The following is a 16005-nucleotide window of genomic DNA, read 5'->3' on the forward strand; positions in this document are numbered from 1 at the left end:
AACCTCGCACGACCCCGCCCGCCCCCTCGCACCCTCCGACGCCTACGCCTCGCCACCCCCTCCCCTCCCCTCCCCTCCCCTCCCCTCCCCTCCCCTCCCCTCCCCTCCCCTCCCCTCCCCTCCCCTCCCCTCCCCTCCCCTCCCCTCCCTCCCCCCACTCACTTGTCGTGGTCCACCAGGTCGAAGTAGCCGCTGTTGCCGGCGCCCACCTGCGCCGCCATGTCCGCGTCGCCTGCCACCTTGAGGCTGCAGAACAGGTGCGCCTGCTGCTTGTCGCGCTGCCGGGACTCCTTGTCCGCCTGCTCGCGCTGCGGGTGCGGCAAGAGTGGGAGGGGGCGAGGGGCGGGAGGGGCGATGTGATGGTGGGGACCGGGGCAGGGCGTGTCCAAGGGAAAAAGGCTGGGTTGTCAGCAAGGTACGCAGCGAGCATGGCGCTGAGGAATCCATGTTGGGTACAATGACAACAACCCGCAACGCCTGATCCCATACGCACTGACTAGGGGAGCTGTGTGTCGGGCCCAGGGCACGCGAGGCCCACCAGGCCCGCCTCCTCCTTCGCCTTCGTCACCCAAACAAGCACTTAGCGCAACAACCTCCGCCCCGCAGCCCGCCCTGCGCCTCCCCCTCACACCTCCAGCCTGTCGAGCAGGTGCTTGGCGATGTCGTTCTTGGTCACGTCACACATGACGCGGGCCCAGTCGGCCACACGCACGTACACCAGCATGTAGGCGTTGGAGCACTGCGGGTGGCGAGGGAGTCGGGGGTTGCCAACATGGTTGGGAAAGCGGTATAGGATGCACTGAAGACTGCCGACGTCAACCACCACTCCCCATCCAAACACACACACACAAACACACACACACACACACACACACACACACACACACACACACACACACCTTGGCGAACTTGAGGTTGGAGCCGTACCCGCTGTCGTCACCCGTGCCTGCAGGGTGTACGGGAGTACGGGGGCGGCGCGTCAGACTGGTGCTGCAATGGTACTTCGCATGCCCGCCCACCCAAGAAACCACCGCCGGTCCGCTGCACCTTCGTTCGCGCTGCAGGGCAGACACAACCCCTGACGGCACAGCCCCTGACACCCCAACCCCTGACCACACAGCCCCCCCTCGTTTCAGCTTGGTTTGGATTAGTTTGGGCTAATATTTACAACCCCCCCACCACCACACACACACACACACACACACACACACACACACACAGCACATCTCCCACACAGTACACCTCCTCCACAGCACCCCTCCCACAGCGCCAGTCCGACGCCTGCCTCACCGTACTGCCCCTCCAGCGCGTCGTGCGGCTCCGCCTTGGTGACCCGGTCGTCGTCGAACTTGAGCCACTGCTGGCCGTCCGGCCGGATGTAGCTGCGCAGCAGACAGGAGCGGAGGCAGGCAAACACATGGGCATACGACGTATTGCGGGAGTGCGGGGGCCGGTGGCGGGGCGTGGGGTGGTGGCCTGGCGAGCCCGCTGGCCTGCGCAGCCCTCCACCTCTCCTTCCATCTCCCTCTTCCTCGCCCCGCTCCTCCACCTCGAGCCCACCAACCTCCAAAACACACTCATACACACCCACACACACACACACACACACAAACAGACACGCACACACACACGCACACATACACGCAAACGCGCACACACACGCACACGCACATACCCACACACGTGCGCGGGCATACTCACGCGTAGTAGTGTCCCCCGTGCACGCCGCCGCTGTGCACCAGCACGCTGTGCAGCTTGTAGGTGTTGCGCGGCGCCGACAAGGAGCCGGTGGACAGCTGCTGGGCGCCGGTGGGCGACAGGAACTTGCCGGCCTCGCGGTCCAGGTCTAGCTCGTCGTAGAACTCGTAGCGGTCGTTGATCTGGCCGGGGCCGGGCGGCATTCTCTTCAGACACTACCGATGCAGTAGAGAGCCCAACGTACCGTTACGGTCCCGACCCCCCATGCCACCCAACCCCCACCCCGGCCCACCTTGACCATGGAGTCGCGCTGGAAGTCGTACTCGAAGCGCTTGAGCTGCAGCTGCAGCACCGGCGGGAACGACTCGAACAGAATGCCCTTGCGAGCGTCCTGAGGAGGAGGAGGGTGGCGGAGAGGATTGAGGGAGGGCGACGGCAGTGGGGGCCGGGCTAACGGGCAGGCGGGGCGGAAGGATTGCGTTTGCGCATGAGGGCATGCGGCCAGGCCGCGAGCTGTCGCGCTGCGTGCTGTACGCCACCAACATTCCGCTGTGCACGTGCGGTCCTGCCCTATTCCCTGTCGCCCTACGCTGCAACGCCCTCGCCCTGCGCCCTCCCTCGCACCTGCATGCCGAAGTCGTCGGTCTTGTACTGGTTCTGGCCGTTGAGCACCTCCACCTCCGTGTACCTGGGGGTGGTGGGGGTGCGCGGGAGGGGTGCGGCAGAGGGTTGATAAGCGTGAGAGGGAGAGGGCACCTTCCTTGGGGGCCCGGGGGAGGGCTCGCCAGTAGTCCGCGGAGCCCAGGCAGCGGCGCCGCCCACCTACTGCGCGCGGCCCAGCACAGCACACCGAGCCCCGCCATACACGGTCTGAAACACCTACTTCCCACGCATGCTCACTTGCACACACGCCCACGCACGCACACGCGCACCGCACGCACGCACGCACACACATACACACGCACGCCACGCCACGCGGCAGGCCGGCCTGTCACTCACTTGTCGAATGAGTCGTAGATGTTTTTGCAGCCCTTGACGTCCAGCTGCAGGTCCATGAAGGACTCCTTGCGGGTGGACTTGTAGTCCACGCCGATGCACTCAATGAAGTTGTAGGTGAAGCCCTCGAACAGCTCGTTGATGGCCTTCTCCACCTTGGTGTTCTGGCAGTCGCAATAAATAGGTTACGTCATGTGTTAGTGGTTTGAAGAGTTCCAGGAATGAAAGCAAGACCGTATCGTGTGAAGATGTACGGTCAGCGCAAGCCCACATGTTGCCATGTGGAAAGGACAGCGGGCCGCACGGACGGCTAGGGGCGGGCCCAGGTAGATCCACGTCCGACCGGCAAGTGCATGACGGGCGCGCGGCCCCAACCCAGCGCCGGCCGCCGCGCACCACCGCTACAACGGCTCCGGCTCCTCCGCCCGCTGCCATGTCACCCAGCCCACGCATGACCACCTGCCCCGCCCCGCCGCCGCTCTGCTGAAGTGCGCTCGCTGCTACCCCCGGCTGCTGCGCTCAGGCCCCGCAGGCCCTGCTGTGCTGCGCGGCGCGACCTGCACTGCGCTGCCCTGCTCCGCTCCTTTGCCAGCTGACTGATGCTGCTGCCGCGACGCCGTGCCCAGCCGCGCCGGCCTGCAGCTCGCAAGCCCCACCCCCACCCCGTCAAACCCGCCGCCTGCCTCCCCGCCGCCTGCCCTAGCGACCCTGGCTCCTCTGCCCCCGCTCCGCTCGGCCCCTTGCCCGCCGACATGTCCAGTCATAGTCCAGCGCCAGCCGCCGGCGCCGCCTGCTGCCCGTGCGGCCGCTGCGCACACGATCACCCACTCCTGACCGACCCACGGCCCCTTGGGCCCAGACCCCATCTGCCCCTCCCTCGCATCCCTCAAACCCGGACGGCGGCACTTAAGACTTTATCCGTGCTCAGCTATCCCTTTCCCCCCAGCTGTGGCGGCACCGCACCTTCATCTTCTCCTCCAGCTTCTCACACAGCACGCGGTTGAGCTCCTGCACGACAACAAGCAACGCACAGCAGAAAGATTCGGGTGCAAGAAGCGGTACACACATGTACTTACTAAGCGCCGCAGCCGTACTCTGTAGCCCGGACTCCGGCCACGCGAGCGCCCCGTTGTACTCCGCCACCTCAACCTGTCGGCTTCTGCTTCCCTCCCTGCGCCGCCGCCTCGCCCTTCTGCCGCCCATGCACCTTCCCCCGATCCCGCCTCTCCTCTTTACCCCAATCCCGCCCCTCCCTTACCCTCCCCTCGAACACCCGCCCCTCGCTACACAGCCCCCAGCCGCCGCACCTGCACGTCGTGCTGCATGAAGGCGTCGTAGGTGTTCCAGCCGAACGAGGCGGTCAGGTCCTTTGTGGACACGGCCGAGGGAGCATATTGCAGCTGTATAGGGGTGGGGGTTGCAGGTGGGGGTGTGGGCGAGAGCACTTGGCGGCAGGATGCAGGGCGTGAGCAAGAGCACAGGCCGGAATGGGGTAAGCTACAACCACACCGTTGCGGGTAGCCAGCACGTTCCCGTGCCGTACAACTTCCGTTCCGCATCTCCGTGTCCCCCTCCATAGCCCGCGTTGTCTGGAAGCGACCCAAGCCGGGGTGGCTTGGAGCCACCCCCGCCCCGTTAGCTGCAACGCCTAGCTATGTGCCGCTGCGCCTGACACCACCGCCGCGGCTCCCGGCCTGCTTGCGGCTGCTCTTCCCACCGGGACCCCCCTGCCTCTGCTTTCTTACTGGGAATGGTAGAAACAAACTCCCACCCCACCCCACCCGCCAGCAGCCCTTGCGCCCGTTGCGCACCTTGTAGAACAGGCTCTGCAGCGCCACCGGCAGCGACTTGCTGGGCTCCTCGTTCTCCGGCACCGGCATGTGGTACACGGCCTGGAGGGGGGCACACGACACGTGTCAATACACACACGCACGCGCACACACACACGTGGGTATCCGACACAGGTCGCCCTCAGGTAGCCGCATTAGCCATGCACTGCCCTAGCAGCAGTCAAGCTTGCACTCTGCACACAGCCGCGTGTACGATAATCATCCCCGCCCTCGAGGCGCCCTTCCAACCCTGCCTTGTCTAATTCAGTTCCTGTTCGTCATGCATTCTACACAGCCTGTCACGGACGGCTGCCCCCGCCCCCTCCACCGCGGCCGCACCTTTCGGAACAGCGGCACATTGTACAGGTACTGCAGCAGCGAGTTCATGTAGCACGTGGCGCCCTGGGGGGGGGGGAGACATGGGGGTTTTAAGGATGTAGCCAAAGATGTGTAGGCACAACACAGCAGGCACAGGGTGGCGCAGGTAGCACAACCCCACAGCAGCTGCCGCTGCAGCGAGTGGGGCTCTACTGTTGCCGCCGGCACCTTTTCTCACGTCATCCGGTGGCGCCGACCTAACGACGGTTTGCGCAGCTGGCGGCACTGCGCAGCTTTGCAGCCGCCCCTCCCAAGGGCTGCCCCGTGGCTGCCCCGTGGCAGGCCCCCTCACTCCCATCCTCCGCCCCAGCGCCCCACCTGGTTCTTGAGGCCCACGAAGCCCGTGACGGTTCGGCTGTCATACGTGAAGCGCTCATCGCGCTGGATGGTTATCTCCACCCGTATCACCATGGCGCCGTCCTCGCGCAGGTAGCCGCTGTTGAGGTCCTGCAGCGGCAGCATCTGGCTGAAGCCCCAGTCCACCTGGTGGGACTCGAACGTGTGGTCCGCGCCTGCGTACGGAAGGACGCAGGAGGCAGGAGCAGGTAAGAGAGGGGGAAGGGGTGTTTGCGGCGGCCAGGCGAGCGGTTGGCCATGTTGGGTGGGGCGGCACCTTGAGGTATGGGGTGTTGCGACTTCTCTTGCGCTCCCGCAGCAGTGCACTCGTGCGTTGAGCCCCCCAGGCGATTGCACCCGCAGCGCACTTACTCTTCTCAAAGTTTTTGCTGGGGTCTTTGAAGTTTTTGATGATGAGTTTGAAGCTGGCCTTCGGGCTGAGGTGGTTGGGCGTGAAGGAGGCCTCCGGGTACTCCAGGAATACCGACACGTGCCGGTGCGGCGTCGCGTTCTGGCGCGGAAAGCACAGCATGCGCCTGTGCGGTACAGAATTGCCGGTGGACAGGAAGGCGCGTCAGAGCACCGCCTCACAGCCTCACAGCCCCACACCTGACGCAGCTGAGACGAGGTCAGGGCACGGTCTGGTCCGGCCATTCATGTGTTGACCTCCGCCGAACCCCCCTTCAATGCCCCGCCTTCCCCTCCCCGCTGCACTTTGCCCACTGCTCCAGCTCCGCCACCTCCCGCTGGCTTCTGCCCAAAGCGCCAGACCACGCTGGCCAGCATGGTCGACACGCACCATAGGTACGTGCCGATTTCAAACGTCTCTGACGTCTGCCGGTCCGCTTGTGTCAGCTTGGCGAAATTGTGAATCTCCCACTGCGAGGGGCCACGAAATGCAGGCGGGATCGGGTTACTCGCGAAGCCTGGCATCCCGAAATGCACACAGCGCACCTCGTAGTGGCCCGTGGACTCCGTCTCCATCGGCTTCGGCGCCTCCGCCGCAGGCACTACCTCCTCATCAGCAACCTGTGGAGGCGCAGCCTCAGCTGCAGGGACGAAGCAATTGGAAGATTAAGTATGCAGATCCCGGGCCTGAAATTTTAGGACCGCCGAATTAACATACCGTCCATGGAATCCTCCGGTACTGCCTCGTAGAGCTCCTCGTCCATATCCCGCAGCTGTGCTCGCCCACGCGATACACGGAAGTGCCCGCTGCGCGATTCAACGCCAGCGGTGTTTTGATATTGGTACTTATCCTTAGCTAAGTGCTAAATATCTAGCGAAGTTGTCAAGTGGCCGCTTCAAGGCATGCGCCAAACCCTGGGCCTGGGCAGCCACGGTCGTGCCACGCGGGATACGCCTACATGGGGGCAAGCTTCGAGCCAGCCACCTACCCATTGCAACTGTTACAGCGCGACTACTCATGTACTTTTGATGCCCTTCAACATGCAGCTGGACTTGTTGCTTGCTGTTCTCCTGCTCCTCCAAAGCATACGGTCCCATCATCATTGAGGTCCATCACAGTGCCGCCTCGTAAGTACTGGACGTATCCCAGATAGGTACATACTAGGCCTTTTCCAGCTCGGCTCTAGCCCACACTCCCAATCCGCCGTCAAACTTGCGCCGCCATTACTTCTCTGTCACATGAATAAACCCTCAAAATACGCATCCATCTCCTCTTCCGCTGTGGCCGTCTCCTGCGCAGGCTTGCTCTCCCACACGCTGTTGTCCGCAGGCAGCGTAATTATGGCCGGCGCCTGCCCCACCCCCGCTGCACCACCAGCGCCTGCGGGCCCACTGCCGCCGCCCGCAGCTGCTGCAGGGGGTGGCGCCACGTCGCGTGCCGCACGCAGAAGGTCCTCCTCGCCAAGCCCACCCTCCCCTGCTGCACCCTCGCCTGCCGCCTTGTCGCCTGCTGCATAGCGCTTCACGTACTGCAGCGCCTCCCGTACCAGCGGGTCAGCCGTCTCCAGCGCCGCCGCCTCCTCACGCTCGCGCTTGCGCTTGCGGGCCGCCGCCGCGTCTGCCGCCTTCTGCACCTGCTTCTCCTTCCTGCGGGGCGGACCGGAGGCGAGTTTAAGCGGAGGCCTGAGACGGCAGGCTGGGATGGAAGTTCGATGTCCACTGTGGCAGCTTGGCCACAGGTTCTGCATGCTGGCCATGACGCCCTGGCAACGCAGCGAGGCAGGCATGCGAACGTCCTGAATTTCCGCCGAGTGTTCACGGCATATGGCTTACAGTACCGTAGCGATGTATGGCGGCGCGTGCGTTTGAGCGCCGCGCACCTGTAATTGAGCTTGAAGGCGCAGGCAGGGCACACCCGCAGCTTGACCAGCGCCTGCTTGCGCTCGCCCGCCTCCTGTCGACCATAGCAGGTCCAGCGGCAGGGTTCATGCTCATTCACGTTTCCGTCGGCCTGTCCAGTCCGCTGCCTTGTTTCATCTGCTCCTGAGCATCCCAGTCTGCTTACCTGCGCCCGTGTCCTGGCACACAACGGCCGCCCCAACCACCCTTGCCACCCCCTGGCACCTCTGCCACGTCCACCGCCCATGCTGCTCCTGCCGCTCCTGCCCCACCTGGTAGGCGAAGTTGACCTCGTAGCTGCACAGGCCGTCTGAGGCCTCGCAGCCCTTGGCGCCACACACGAACTGTCCCTTGCCCGACACCACTTCCTTCTGCGTGCGCCATCGCATGCCCAGTCGGCTCTCCTTGTAGAAGCTCAGGTCCACAATGGCATACTCCTGTGCGCACAGCAGAAGACTTCGCCGTCGCAAGATGTGGTCGACACTTGGCCACCGTGCCCGGTGCTAGCTAGCCCCGTTGCCCCCTTGCCTTGGTGCCCACCCGCGCCCGCCCCCCACCTTGAAGAGCCGGTCATAGTAGCGCTTCGCCAGGCGCGCCTCCCAGCCATGGTCACCGTCATCCTCCTCTGTGCGGATGAAGCGGTGGTGCTCACGCAAAGCATCCGCGTCCGTGCGCACCGCTTTGGCTTCCCCAGCTGGTGGACCACCCGGCTGCCCTGGTACTCCTCGAGCATAATATGTCAAGTAATCGTTCACTAGCTTGCGGTGCCGGTCAGCCGCATTGAGGCCGAGCAAGGTTGTCGCGTAATGCTGCGCTGCATGCGCGCGCCCGAACGCCGAGCGGCGGGTCTCGCCAAAGTTTGCCATGCCTGAGCGTAATAAAGAGTGCGCGCTCGCTGGAATTACATTCTTGCACTGTGCGGCGCAATACCGATTTAGAGAGCCGCTCACAAGCAGCAGGTACTCCTGTCTTAAGGAACTGAGCTATTTCGAAGCGGGAATCGTGCAATATTAATCTGACCCTGACGGATGTCACCATCGGGCTGATCTTAGCCCAGCCCTAGCATTCCATACCGTGGGTCAGTTACCTGCAGTTACCCCTGGTCGACCCCCTCGTCCCCGAACTGGAGGCTTGAGCGCGTTGAAAGCGGGCCCCTGAACGGGGCCCGTGCAAGACGTCTGTGGTGTTGACTAAGGTGCTGGGGGCGGGGGGGGGGCGGAGGGGGGGAATGTGGAGCAGCGGTGGAGCCGGGGGGACCAGGAGTCAAGTTGGCACAGAGCGGGTGGAAGGCGGAATGGTGGTAGCCGGTGTTTGTATCACAAGCAATGGTGGCACCGCAGAGAAGGGCACGCCGAGCCGAAGCAACCTTGATTGCAAACGGAGGCTTGGACAAAAGTGCATGCAGCAGGTGGCACGTGAGGACGAAACTACCAATGGTGGGCACTCTGAAGGCGCCAATGCTCTGAAGTTGCGATTGCTTACAAGGCAGGAGGTCAGTTGGTCATGGTCGAACCCCCTCGTCCCCGAACTGGAGGCTTGCGCGCGTTGAAGGACAGGGGCAGCACGTAGGAGTGAATGCGCGCGATACGCTGGGACATGTGCAGAACGCGTATCGACGAACCGGCGCCGACTGGAAGGGTGAATGCCCCCAGGGGCACCCACGCACGGGGCGCCCCTAAATTTTCCCTCCCTTCCTTTCTCCCTGCTTCGCCCTCAGCTGCCACAGCTACATGCCACACACACACACGCCCTTGCCCCAGACAAGATGCTATATTATCATCCGCGCTAGGGGTAAGGCGGGACCTGATGGCGTCTTGAGCTATGTATGTGTGCCACGGTGTCCAAGGCAGCTGCCGACCCCAACTAGACGCAGTGCCCTTGGCACTGCGGGGCAGGCACAAACCGCGCAGGTAGGAGCGGTATGCTGACTCATGGGATACCGTATGACTAAGGTAAACACATCTTTGAGTGGTGGCGGAGGAGGGCCCCATGGACCCTTGCATGTAACGCTTTGGAAGTCGGCAGCCCTTAGTCGGCCCTGACGCAATTGATCCGAGTCCATGCTACAGCTGACTTATGCTGCTAGGCATACAGTAATCCGCATGCAGACGCGAAGTTCCTGACAGCCCGACTGCCCCTGCTGTAACATGCATGGCAACCACCCCGCCTCCCCCAGCGGACCGAGATATCGAGCCAACGTGTGTTGAATGGCAACCACTGAGCCTGAGGGAACACCGCTCCTGACAACCTGGCTGCTCGTGCGTGGTGACACTAAATCATCCCCAAAGGCAAACAAGCACAAGCTGGGCTGGTTGCAACCGTAACAAACATTAGACGTTTGCCAGTGTCCGGCAGCTAGCCCCACAGGAGTGGCCATACGGCGGTAGTCCCCGTGGTTGTAAAGTGATGTGACTGCTAGGGCGGTTATGACCTCAGCCCGCTGCGAGATAAGGTTGTCTAGACGGATGAAGACCGCACATTCACCGGTCACGACGCACCAAAAAATAGTATTATATAATGTATGTTCTGGTGCAGCTCCGACTAACCCCCAACTAACTCGTGTACGGCACCCCCACCCCCCTCAGCCGTACAGGAGTTGACTTGGCAGTCGGCAGCTGCGCGAGTGTGAGCAGGTAGTTGTACGGTTGCCCGACTCGGAAGCTACCTGACTGTAGTGACGCACACGGGCAGTTGGTGCTAGTCGGCAGGCGCGCGAGTTGGAGCTGACAGTTGAGCGCGCACGCGTGTGGGAAGCTGCGTCTGAGCACGGTGGAGCACGGCAGAGGCTGGCGGTTGGCGCGGCGCACGAGTGGGAGTGCATGGTCGTGCGCGCGCCGTCTGGGAAGCTGCGTGTGTGAGCTGCGTGTAAACTCAGAGAGACGCATGGGGCTGGCCCGGTTTCCATAAGATTGCGAGCTTACAAAGAAGGGACAGTCCGACCAATCAAGGGTGCCCCTGTGGGCGGAACACGGAAGTTCTACGACACACAAGCCCACTCCGCCGTCCGCTCTGGTCTACGTACGCATTCGGTTCCACACCACTCGTCATTAAGTATATAACTCTGCGGACGGCGCCCTGGGGCATCTAGATGTGTCTTTTGCCGACTGTAGGCCTACTACAGCCCCGCACCCAGGTCAAGAGGGACCATCTCCGGCCCGAAGGGAAACCACCCTCCCCCCAGTTGGCTACCGACCTTCCACAACCGTGCAATAGGTCTTCGCATAGAGCGTGTCTCGGGCGCAACACTCATGAGTCGAAGCCTAAGCCCGCCAAAGCCCCACATCACGTGGCAACCCGCGTCTGCGTGTGGGTTTAATATGCGGCAGTCAGGATTTCCCGGCACGCCACACTTTCACCACATGCTACAACATGCTCCGCAACGCACACGCGAAAGCCTGTGCGTGTGCGGAAGCACCTGAGGTGTTGCACGATGTTTCGGGCAGCACGTCCGCTACGGAGGATGACAGCTGGGGTGATATGTGCTTATGGATAGATAATAGTATTGTTTACGGGTCTTGGGAGTCGGCGGGAGCTGGCAGCGAGCATGCCGATGGTGCCGCGCCGGTTGAGAAGTTGTTAGGAGTTCTGGATTTACAGTTGCGGCAGCTTGATAAAAGCTTCAAGCAGCACAGGCCCGACAAAGAATTCAGATAAAAACGTTGCTTTGCTACTGCACGGCTGCGAGGTTTCAATCTGTCGGAATAAGACGCAGTTTCGGTCATGTGCACCTTCTACATTTTCATTCGCGGACTTCTACGTGTCATCATTCATTGTGTTCATTGCGCCTGCAGGTTTGCGTTGAGCTCGCCTGGCCTGGTCGTGCCGGGATGAGCTCCTGCGCGAAACTTGGCAGCCCGTCCGAGCCGAACCCCGTATTTCCTATCAAGTAGTTCTAGATGTCGGGCAGCCGCGACCTCCAGGGCCACCTCACAAAAACGGAGCGCAACCTAATCCCCCAATCTCGACTTTTTCGTTGTTCCAACGAAAAAAACTCGCATAGAGACAACCCTGACCGCAAATACCGAATAGTGGAAAGCGCCAGCCTATGTTTGTGTGCACTCGCCAGCCTATGTTTGTGTGCACTCGCCAGCCTATGTTTGTGTGCACTCGCTGAGCGTCATGAACCCGGCAGAATATCTGGCGTACTTGTGCTCCAGGCTGGAGGTTTCTGACAATGAGATTGAGCACAAGGAGACGGAGTTGAAGGCAACGCTGAGGGAGCTTCGTGAGAAGCCCGAGGACGCCGTCCTTCTTGCGGAGCGCGACCGGCTGGTCGAAGCCCTCGCGGTCCTGAACGCTCGCCGAAGGAATCTGGAGGACAAACTGCCAGGTGCATACGCGATCGGGAGCAGCATACTGTGAAGTCGCTCCGCGGGCTCGCCCAATCTAGTTGCAACCGCAGCGGCTTGACCTTGTTGTATCGCAATCTCGTTGATTCGGAATCCACGTGCAGCAATTTTACGTTTTCCAACTTGCATATGGCTCCCCGGCCGCGGCTGTGCACTGGTTGCAGGCGTGGGCACAATAGGCGGCGAGTGGGGCTATGCACAACGGGTAGCGGCTGGTCACGACACGCCGCAGCTCAAAGGGTGGCTGCTGGACAGCGGTGGTGCACAGTGAGGTTGGGGCAGACGCCAGCTTTGTTTGACGGTTGAGGTGCGGCACCCACGTGCGGCACCCTTATCCCTTCCCGGCCACCAGACTGCCCCAGGCAGTGCCGCTCCAACCTTCACCCTTCACATGCCTTTCGTTCACATGTGCACTCTGTTTGGATGTACGTTTTGCTTGCTTTCAGGTGATGCAGGCGCGGCGGCTGGCCTGGACGTGGGGAGCGCGGCACGGGCCGGTGAGTTGTTGTGTTCTCGCTTGGCCTGGGGAAAAGACCCGGCGGGTATAGCTATACGCAGCTGTTAACTACGCACGTGACGGAGCTGCCATGAAGAGCGCGCACACGCCCAGAGTAGGGACAGGGGGTGACTGGGGACGGGTTTCAGCACATAGGAGTCACCCAGGACTTGACCAACAGGGTAGACATCCTCCCTGGGATGAGACACGCTGCCCTCCCGCACACTCATAGATACTTTAATAGCTGAGCTACGGCCCCCTCAAGCCTGCATGGCTGGTTGGCAATTGTGGAATCTCACCTCTGCCTGTCGGGGAGAGGCACGGGACCTTTGTCTGTTGACACAACTAGTGACACCGTGTTAGCCTACCTTACCTCTGCTCACTAACAACGGCAACGTTTCCTTTCCGCTCCACGAAACCCTCTAAAACAGCTGAAAGCTTTGCGCAGTATGAACTCAGTTCTTAAAGGCTTACCTAAAATGGTCTCGCGGGAGCGGGCTAGCAGGCATGGGGAACGCAAAATGCGCGGGCGTACAGACTACACGAGTGGGGCTGTTGGGGTTTTCACGTGACGTGTTGTCGAGGGTTACTAAGGCTGAAACGCGCAGCGGAGTGCATGTCGTAATTGGTTTATGCATCCCGGTTCTGCAGGCCCGTCAGCGTCCCAGGGCGCGGAGACCGCGGTGGGAGCCGGTGAGTTTTAGTTCTGGCCCAGGGATTGGCTTACCAGCGAATGCGCCTAAGCACCAGCCTTAGTATCCCATCATCGCGCAATACTCTGGCAGTCGCGGGGATCCATCTCTGCCACTGAAGGGCACAGCTGCACGGGACCGCGACTATCCTCAAAGCGCGTTGGGGTAGTGTTCGTTCGCAACCTTAAACTGCATTCTCACTGGATCCTTTCTGCTTTCCTCCCCTGCAGGGTCGCTGCCGGCTGCTCCTGGTGAGCATTTCCACGAGACTGTAGGGTCGGTATCGGCGCGCGGTTTGTTGCGGACCGGCAGCCGATTTGGCCCACCGTGAATGGGGGCGGGTTGGTAGTTGCTGGGGGCTGCGGGGCGCGGCGGGGCACGCTCCTTTCCGCGAAACCTTTCTCAACACAACGGACAGCCTTGCGCAGTCTGAAATCGGTCTCTCACACGGCCTGACGGGAGGGGGCCGGCGAGGCCGTGCACAGCGCCACTTGAAACAGAGGGTGGGCTGGTATGCGTTCTGGAAACAATGTCGGGCGGGAAGCTTTATCTTTTGTAGCCCCGGATCACGCGCACGCTGGCGGCATGCTAGTGCCAACCTGCATATGCCCTTTTCCCTGCAACCGTGTCGGGCGGCCTGGGCATGAGGCCGACGGCTGGTAGGTTGCCAGGTGTCTGCTCATTAGGGGATTGGCACAGTAGGGGCCCGCGGTGGTTGTATACATACAGTGGCAGAGGTGGCTGGCACCTTCAACCAGTCCAACCTCTGCTAGATAGAGCTGCGCAAGTCTTCGTGGCGACAGATTGCTTACATCTCCAGGGATCCATGCTGCGTCCCCTGCAGACTGGCATTTACATGATGCTAGAACTTGGAATTGACAGCTGGAACAGCGCACATTTTTCACCCGATGTCAGCCTGACGCATTGTGCCAGCACTTGCAAATGGTGGTCATGATGCCTGGCGTACAATCTTGCTTACATAGGCCCTTCCCTATTTTCACGTTTGTCATTCATTCCTTCTTTCATTCAACATGCGTGGCGGCAGGGCAGAGCTTAGGAGGCACTGCAGACGCTGGTAGGTGCTGTCGACTTGTTTCTTAGTTGCTTGGATTGGCGCCTGTCGGGCGCGGGTCAGGGGGCCTTAGTGGCGGGGTTCCCAACAAGGAGCTGGAATGCCCCTGCAGCTGCAGTCCGTCGTTCGAGTGAGTTAATGTGAGGGGGCATTTTGCAGCGATGCAAGGCGCAATGTCTACGATGCTGGCCGTCTCCAGTCGCAGCATAGACCAGGAGGCTTGTGTAGTATTGTTGAGATCTTTCAGGGCCTAGCAGGGGACCCAGGGCCGCACGTGTCCTTTGCCCTGCAGGCTACTTCGCGGACATCTTATCATCCGCCCTCTACGGCATGACCTTCACGCTGTACGATGGCGTCGACGTGGCCATGAGGCTTGTCTCTCACGCAAGGGCCAACGGATTCAGGTGGGCACCCTCAGGCCCATCATGCCGACCTACCCCTTTGGCGAAGCCCCACGGCGACTTCAAAGTAGTCTTCTGATGTCTGCTTGCTGGTTTAGACCCCAAACCTGCCTTTCAAGTATTACTCAGGGGTCCGTGCTTGGGGCGAAACCCATTGTCACGCCTTCCCGTTGGGGCGTGACACCATGTTCGCATGTCTTTTCATGCGCGAACGGTTGCAACTTCTTCGTGTTGACGTGCATCAGGGGCGAGGTCAGGCACGTGTCGACATTACGCTCCGACTTCACGCTTCTGCTGGACACTGATGACGAGGCAAGCAAGCAAACATTCAAGCGCTTCGTGAAGTGGCTGGCGACACAGGTGCCGGTCCGCGCCCCTGGCGCACAGGCGAATACGGCGTTTGCGAAAGCAGCGGAAGAGGACGCCGCGCGGGTGGAGGTGACGTCGGACCCGTTCAACCCTCTCACCCGCGACCGGGAGCTGCTGGACATGTACAACCAGGGGCCGCTGACCGTCTACGCTACTACGGAGGTGCGGCGGGCGCTGCAGAAAGCTAACACGGCAGCGGAGCAGTGGGAACGGCTCAGCCAATCCAGCCTGGGCACGTCGAGAGTGTCTCGGTCGCACGCCGAGTGATGGTGGTGTCATTTGGGCAGCTGGAAGCTGTGGGAGGCAACAAGGCGGGGTAGTGGGCTTTTGGGGATACAGGGATTGGTGGCGGGCGAGGGCCTGGTGGCGGCGGTGGTCACCGCCCCAAGCCCACCACCAGCTGTAGTGGCACGCATGTGCGGAGCGGAGGGGGCGGACAGGGCCATGTTGAGGAGGAGAAGAGCGCCGCCCCCGTGCACAGGTTAAGACCTGCCATGGTGTGATAAGTGACGTCTATGCAAATATGGCATGTTGATTTCTCTGGCGGGATGCTTTAGCTTGACGTGCGTGATTCGATGCAGCTTGGTGGGCGGTGCCTGATCGAACCGAATCCAGCAACGTCCGGGAGATGAGGCGTTGTTTCGAAACCTTCGGCCTCAGACGGTACACGCTGTGTAGGCTTGGCCACTTGCCTCGTCACGGGAGACCACCTTAAATGTCAACGTCTGGGATGAGAAGTGCCCAAGTTTTACTCTAATTGCACCACCACTTTGGCCGAATTTCATGCGAGTTCCGCTCCAGTTTCGGCTTCTGGAGGTAGATCCCAGTTTCAGCCGTGCAAAAGCAGCTTATGGAAACCAAGTCAGCCCCATGCGTCTCTCTGCAGCTTGTGACCCAGCGCGCGCACGACGACGCACTGCCACTGTGGGGCCAGCCTAGGGGTGGGGGCACCCCTGGGCCAGCCGAGGCTGCGGCTTCTTACCACACTTGACTGGCGCCCCTGCCGACTAGCGCCAATTGCCCGTGTGCGTCACTACAGTCAGGTAGCTTCCGAGCAGGCCTCCATACAACTACCTTCTCAC

General features: G+C 61.6%; 3 protein-coding genes across 3 annotated transcripts in view; 1 reads left to right on the forward strand and 2 right to left on the reverse strand.

Annotated features, from left to right (window-relative positions):
- The window catches only part of CHLRE_07g336200v5 (uncharacterized protein), a 14099-nt gene extending 7596 nt beyond the window's left edge, over positions 1–6503 (reverse strand). The window contains exons 1-17 of the mRNA XM_043064269.1: positions 6364–6503; positions 6192–6286; positions 6037–6116; positions 5610–5773; positions 5220–5413; positions 4863–4925; positions 4506–4586; positions 4002–4094; positions 3658–3702; positions 2698–2858; positions 2323–2386; positions 1991–2089; positions 1702–1880; positions 1291–1382; positions 900–946; positions 632–739; positions 163–308 (exon numbers count right to left, since the gene is read on the reverse strand). Of these exons, the coding sequence (XP_042922837.1) occupies positions 163–308; positions 632–739; positions 900–946; positions 1291–1382; positions 1702–1880; positions 1991–2089; positions 2323–2386; positions 2698–2858; positions 3658–3702; positions 4002–4094; positions 4506–4586; positions 4863–4925; positions 5220–5413; positions 5610–5773; positions 6037–6116; positions 6192–6286; positions 6364–6409 (1757 nt within the window). The 5' untranslated portion in view covers positions 6410–6503. The remainder of the gene's footprint in view (positions 1–162; positions 309–631; positions 740–899; positions 947–1290; positions 1383–1701; positions 1881–1990; positions 2090–2322; positions 2387–2697; positions 2859–3657; positions 3703–4001; positions 4095–4505; positions 4587–4862; positions 4926–5219; positions 5414–5609; positions 5774–6036; positions 6117–6191; positions 6287–6363) is intronic.
- Positions 6504–6577: 74 nt separating this feature from the next.
- On the reverse strand, positions 6578–8523 carry CHLRE_07g336250v5 (uncharacterized protein). Its single transcript, XM_001700045.2, has 4 exons — positions 8102–8523; positions 7817–7981; positions 7526–7599; positions 6578–7292 (listed from the first exon to the last, which is right to left on the reverse strand). Exons 1-4 carry the CDS (start codon positions 8408–8410, stop codon positions 6881–6883), a joined length of 960 nt encoding a protein of 319 aa, XP_001700097.2. The 5' UTR covers positions 8411–8523; the 3' UTR covers positions 6578–6880.
- Positions 8524–11188: 2665 nt separating this feature from the next.
- On the forward strand, positions 11189–15685 carry CHLRE_07g336300v5 (uncharacterized protein). The gene is made up of 8 exons (XM_043064270.1): positions 11189–11874; positions 12058–12075; positions 12340–12390; positions 13041–13082; positions 13312–13332; positions 14127–14156; positions 14446–14557; positions 14800–15685. The coding sequence occupies exons 1-8, from the start codon at positions 11664–11666 to the stop codon at positions 15188–15190; spliced, it is 876 nt and encodes a 291-aa protein (XP_042922838.1). The 5' UTR covers positions 11189–11663; the 3' UTR covers positions 15191–15685.
- The last annotated feature ends 320 nt before the right edge of the window (positions 15686–16005 follow it).

The sequence above is a fragment of the Chlamydomonas reinhardtii genome, chromosome 7 (assembly GCF_000002595.2).
Source record: "Chlamydomonas reinhardtii strain CC-503 cw92 mt+ chromosome 7, whole genome shotgun sequence".
NCBI classification, from domain to species: domain Eukaryota; kingdom Viridiplantae; phylum Chlorophyta; class Chlorophyceae; order Chlamydomonadales; family Chlamydomonadaceae; genus Chlamydomonas; species Chlamydomonas reinhardtii.